This window comes from Solanum pennellii, chromosome 1, assembly GCF_001406875.1.
Source record: "Solanum pennellii chromosome 1, SPENNV200".
NCBI classification, from domain to species: domain Eukaryota; kingdom Viridiplantae; phylum Streptophyta; class Magnoliopsida; order Solanales; family Solanaceae; genus Solanum; species Solanum pennellii.
In genome coordinates, this window is record NC_028637.1 from 70,066,147 (window position 1) to 70,072,217 (window position 6,071).

At 36.9% G+C, this 6,071-nt stretch overlaps 1 protein-coding gene across 2 annotated transcripts; it reads left to right on the forward strand.

Moving 5' to 3' along the window:
* The first annotated feature begins 1,702 nt into the window (after positions 1-1,702).
* LOC107008047 (boron transporter 1-like) lies at positions 1,703-5,575 on the forward strand. 2 transcript variants are annotated; one of them, XM_015206940.2, is made up of 13 exons: positions 1,703-1,919; positions 2,004-2,176; positions 2,332-2,414; positions 2,492-2,684; positions 2,766-2,904; positions 3,034-3,199; positions 3,308-3,474; positions 3,559-3,732; positions 3,823-3,918; positions 4,028-4,165; positions 4,268-4,587; positions 4,711-4,981; positions 5,146-5,575. In XM_015206940.2, the coding sequence occupies exons 2-13, from the start codon at positions 2,073-2,075 to the stop codon at positions 5,437-5,439; spliced, it is 2,145 nt and encodes a 714-aa protein (XP_015062426.1). In that variant the 5' UTR covers positions 1,703-1,919; positions 2,004-2,072; the 3' UTR covers positions 5,440-5,575. The 2 variants fall into 2 exon arrangements, with proteins under 2 accessions (XP_015062426.1, XP_015062428.1); XM_015206942.2 differs by having other exon boundaries at positions 1,707-1,919; positions 5,149-5,575.
* The last annotated feature ends 496 nt before the right edge of the window (positions 5,576-6,071 follow it).

Here is a 6,071-nt window from a genome sequence, read left to right on the forward strand (position 1 = left end):
TAAAAAAAATACCCTTAAACTATCTGAAATAGCTCATATAAACGCTTAAACTATATTTTGGCTCAAAACTACCCTTCCCGTCAAACTATTGGGTCAAAAGTGCCCTTCTAATTAAAGGGAATTGTTAAATGCCATGTGGATGCCACATGAATGCCACATGACACGCCAATAGATTTTCAGTACCACATAGACTAAAAGGAAAAGGGTCAAAAGTACCCTTAAATTATTCGAAATAGCTCATATTTACCCTTATATTATATTTCGGCTCAAAACTACCCTTCTCATCAAGCTATTGGGTCAAAAATGACCTTCTTATTAGCGGAAGTTGTTGGATGCCACATTGCACGCCAATAGGGTTCCACTGCCACATTGACTAAATCCATAAATCTTAATTATTTATTTTCCCCTCATTTCATTATTTTCCATAAAAGATTTCACCCCTTCTCCCTCATTTCGCGTCTAGGGTTTCACAGTTTTCTTCATCGCTGGGTTTCAAAGTGGATTTTCGTGGTTGTAGGTTACTTAAACTTTTTTCTTATTTTATTGTGTTTACAACCACGAAAATCCACTTTGAAACTCAGCTTTGAAGAAAGTTTTGAAACCTTGGCCACAAAATGACGAGAAAGTTATGAAATTCTAACTATTATACTTTGAAATCGTAAACATAATAAAATAAGAAAAGTATTTACTAACATACAACCATGAAATCCACTTTGAAACTCAGCGCCGAAGAAAGCTACGAAGCCTTAGTTGCGAAATTAGGGAAAAATTGTGAAATTCTAATTATCATGCTTTGAAATCGTAAACATAATAAAATAATAAAAATATTTAATAACCTACAAGCATGAATATCCACTTTGAAACCTAGCCACGAAGAAAAGTATGAAACCCTAGCCGCGAAATGAGAGAGAACGAGTGAATATATCATTTCTGGAAATAATGAAATGAGGGGGGGGGGGGGGGGGAGTAACTAGGATTTAGGGATTTAGTCTATGTGGCAGTGGAACCTTATTGGCATGCAATGTGGCATCAACATGGCATTTAACAACTCTAATAAAAAGGGTACTTTTGATCCAATAGTTTGACTGGAAGGATAGTTTTGAGCTGAAATATACTTTAAGGGTAAATATGAGCTATTTTCGATAGTTTAAGGGTAATTTTGACCCTTTCTATTTAGTCTACGTGGCAGTGGAATTCTATTGGCATGCAATGTGACATCTATATGGCATCCACGTGGCATTTAACAACTTATGTTAATAAGAAGGGTACTTTTGACCCAATAGTATGACGGGAAGGGTAATTTGAGCCGAAATAAAGTTGAAGGGTATATATGAGTTATTTTGAATACTTTATGGATATTTTTAAGCCTTTTCTATATTAATTATGAAGTTAATGAATTAAAAAACTTAAGTTTTTTCAAGAAGTTTTACTTTTTTTCAAAGTAATTAATTAGGATAATGATAAGTAAAAAATTTATTCTTTTTTAATTTGTCAAAATAAACAAGTAATTAAAAGACACCTAAAAAAATATAAAAAATAGACAAATAATTAAAAATAGAGAAAGTATTATCCTCCCTATTCATTGCATAACAGCCGTGGACCTAGGTCAATAAGAGTGTTAATGGATGTATGGAGTCTAAATTAGAGATTGTTGAAGGGTAAACAATGTTGTTTTTGGTGAACGCGTACATGGAGAATGAGGACAAAGGAGTAAAACAACACGGTAAGAGGCCAGCTTGTCATGTTCTGTCAATCCCTTCTCTTTTCTCTCTCATGCAAAATAAAAGCAGCCTTGAGAGTCTTGACCAGACACACTAGTGTGCACCCTACACTGCATTTTGGTGCTTTGTATATTCTACCCTTTTGTTATCATCAGATCTTTTCATCCATTTCAAGCGGAATATCCTATTCTCACAAAGGTAAATATATGTACTACTGCTACTTTCTTGGATGCTTTAGGATCTTCAATATAATAGTCCTAGTGTGTAATGTATTATTATCAGATTTACTCAAGTAGTGAATTGAACTGGTGAAGGCTATTGGATTGAAGAAGAGAATCACTTGTTTGTAAAATGGAAGATAATTTTGTGCCATTTCGTGGAATTAAAAATGACCTCAAAGGGAGATTAATGTGCTTTAAACAAGATTGGACTAGTGGTCTTACCGCAGGCTTCAGGTACAATTCTTTCTTTCGTACGCCATTATCTTAGATAGTAAGTTGTTATGGAGGGTAAATATCCTTAAACAGAGGTTTGGGATCGAGTCCCCTCAATGTGTGGTATATATATATTACATGAGCAGTTAGTTATTGACCAAGTTTGATTTGTGTAGGATTTTAGCTCCAACTACCTATATATTTTTTGCTTCAGCAATTCCAGTAATATCATTTGGTGAGCAGTTGGAAAGAAGTACTGGTATGTTTTCTTCTTGTTCTTTTTCTTGTAGAGAAATAAATATATATTGAGTTGATTTGACAAGTTTAGAGTTGCAGATGGATTGATAACTGCAGTTCAGACTCTTGCTTCAACTGCATTATGTGGGATTATGCACTCTATCATTGGAGGCCAACCTCTGTTGATTCTTGGAGTTGCAGAACCAACAGTGCTGATGTACACATTCATGTACAATTTCGCAAAAGATAGACCTGAACTCGGACCAAAGCTCTTTTTAGCTTGGACAGCATGGTATTGTACAATTTCCTTTTTCAACTATCCACCAAATACCATATTCCATTTCCTTTTTTCATTGTAAATTTCCATCATCAGGGTGTGTATTTGGACTGCAATTTTGCTTTTCCTTCTGGCTGTCCTGGGAGCTTGTTCCATTATCAATAGGTTTACACGTATTGCTGGGGAACTCTTTGGCCTTCTAATTGCAATGCTTTTCATGCAGCAAGCAATCAAAGTAAGAAAAACATATATAGTTAGTTAGTTCATTTGTAAGGTTGTTGAAAAACCATACTTAGTTGCACAAGGTTTAGATAATACAGTATGATGGTATTTTGTTAGTGATTTGAGTTGTCGTGGATTGTAGGGACTGGTATATGAATTTCGTGTACCAGAGAGAGAAAATCCAAATCTCCCTGAGTTCCAACCTTCATGGAGGTTTGCAAATGGTATGTTTGCATTGGTCTTGTCATTTGGTCTTCTACTCACAGCTCTAAGGAGTCGAAAGGCAAGATCTTGGCGATATGGCTCTGGTGAGTTCTTTTGTAAAACTAACTACTATAGCTTTCATTTAAATAGGACAAGATTGAAATGTTCATTTAGTTCTAGACATGATGTTGAACTATTTGTCCCTCTTCCAGGCTGGCTTCGGGGTTTCATAGCAGATTACGGAGTGCCACTCATGGTTTTAATCTGGACAGCGGTCTCTTACATTCCTGGTAAAAATGTTCCAACCGGGATTCCAAGACGACTTTTCAGTCCAAATCCATGGTCACCTGGTGCCTATGAGAATTGGACAGTGATAAAGGCATGCCTACCATTTTAAATTTTTCTGTATCTAGCAAACTTATCTTCCATCTCTTGACAATTTATTTACTCTTCAAATTTGTAGGATATGCTAGACGTCCCAGTACTTCACATAATTGGTGCTTTTATTCCAGCAACAATGGTAGCGGTCCTGTATTATTTTGATCACAGTGTGGCATCTCAACTTGCTCAGCAAAAAGAGTTTAACCTTAGAAAGCCATCTTCCTACCATTATGATCTGCTGTTACTGGGATTTATGGTGTGCAGTTAGATTCTCCCTACCATCAATTGGCCTTTTACTTCACTGGATGTCTACAAGTTATATGATCTATTGCTGTTGTTATGCCAGGTTCTCATTTGTGGTCTTCTAGGAATTCCCCCGGCAAATGGAGTCATTCCACAATCTCCAATGCATACAAAGAGTTTGGCCACACTGAAGCATCAGGTATGCCCATTTGATGAGAGCAAGTTGCGTGTCAAAATCATCAGGTGTTTGAACATATATGAGGGAAAGAAAACCAGCTATCCTTTGACTTACCTTCTTTGTTATGCAGTTGCTTCGTAATCGATTAGTTGCAAAAGCACGGAAATGTATGACTGAGAATGGGAATTTGGCTGAAGTGTATGAAAGTATGCAAGAAGCCTATCAACAGATGCAGAGTCCACTGATTCACCAAGAACCATCATCTCGGGTATGATCTAGTCTTTTCACATCTTTCATTAAACACAACTGTTTTCCTTTCCTAGATCTTGCAAATTGTAGGACTATCCATTAATATCTAATTCATGAACAGGGGTTAAAAGAGTTAAAAGAGTCTACCATTGAATTGGCTTCAAGAATAGGCAACAGGGATGAACCTGTTGATGAGACAATCTTTGATGTTGAGAAGGAGATAGATGACTTGTTGCCCGTTGAAGTGAAGGAGCAAAGGTTGAGCAACTTGCTTCAGTCCGCCATGGTGGGAGGATGTGTAGCCGCCATGCCTCTTCTCAAAATGATTCCGACATCAGTCCTTTGGGGATACTTTGGCTTTATGGCCATTGAAAGCTTACCAGGAAATCAGTTCTGGGAACGGATCCTATTACTATTCACAGCTCCTAGCCGAAGATACAAGTAACTCCCGCTATCATCCTTCTAGACTTGCTTTCCGGCTGTGCTTCACTTTGTATTTGACAGTAAACGAAAATGCACACATTATTATCGTGATCTCATGAACATTTTGTTTTCTTTTGACAGAGTAATTGAAGAGTTTCATGCTGTGTTCATTGAAACTGTACCTTACAAGACAGTAGCGTTCTTCACCATTTTCCAGAGCATCTACTTACTGATCTGTTTTGGGATAACATGGGTTCCCATTGCTGGCGTTCTCTTCCCACTTATGATCATGCTTTTAGTTCCAGTCAGACAGTACCTACTACCTAGGTTCTTCAAAGGAGCACATCTTCAGGAATTAGATGCTGCTGAGTATGAAGAAGCACCACCGTTATCATCATGCAGCATGGCTAGAGTAAGCTTCACCCATTTTCCATCTGCATTTATGTATCTTTCACAGAAGTTAAAATAAAAAATGTATAAATCATTTATATAAACTCTTTGTGCGACAAATTTTGATGCCATAAAATGTCTCTATGAAGTGATTAGTACTAAGTCAGTATCTTCATAACATTTTAGCAGGAAAATGAAGGTTCATTTGGAGGAGATGATGGGGAGATTATGGATGGCATGATGACAAGAAGTCGAGGTGAGATTCGACGTATGTGCAGTTCAAAGGTAACAAGCTGCAATGCGACACCAACCAGAGATTCTGTTAGCATCCAAAGCCCAAGGCTTTCTAATAAGGTATACAGTCCTCGTGTTAGTGAAATAAAAGGGGAAAGTCCTTCTCTTGGTCGAGGAGGATCCTTCGGTTCCAGAACTGGGGAAGCAAGACGATCAAATCTGTCAAAAACTCACAGTTTCAACTAAAACTAGTACCAAGTATAAAAATAACCAAATATTGTTTCATAGACGCATTTAGTTTAGACCGTTATTTTTGTACAATTTTTTCATCGTCTGATTGATCAAAGGAATGAAGCATTATTTTACGCCATGTTGGCATTTAGGTGGCTATTTTGCTTATAGAGAATATGAAGCATGACGTACTACTATCGAGTATAAGAAATTGTGTGCGCCAGACAATGATAACTTTGCCTGAGAAATTTCACCATTTCTGAAAGTTGTCACTATATGATTCAGTTTCAGAACATTTAACTACTTTGCAAAGAAAAAACTATTCATCACTAAATACTTCATAAATTTAGACACAACATCTGTATCACTAAGGTATGGAAAAGTAATATAAATGAAACTTCTGGCTGCGGCCAAATGTTTAAAACCAAACCCTGTACAATGTTTAGTACTGATCGAAAACTTTTAGTACATCCTAAACCAAGATTGGGACTGGTATCTTGGAATTCCTTGTAGCAGTTTGCTAACAGACAAATTCAACAATTCTGGCTGAATTTCCGGCCAGTCATCTTTTCAGATTAATGCAACATGTGATTTATTGGCCCCCTTGCAGCACTGCAACACCAAAGAAAGGCAATCATCAGAAAAAC

Coding starts and splice junctions, on each gene's coding strand:
- LOC107008047 (XM_015206940.2), top strand. CDS start 2,073: ATGGAAGATAATTTTGTGCCATTTCGTGGAATTAAAAATGACCTCAAA. Junction 4,588..4,710: donor GCTCCTAGCCGAAGATACAA/GTAACTCCCGCT, acceptor TTCTTTTGACAG/AGTAATTGAAGAGTTTCATG. Junction 4,982..5,145: donor CATCATGCAGCATGGCTAGA/GTAAGCTTCACC, acceptor ATAACATTTTAG/CAGGAAAATGAAGGTTCATT.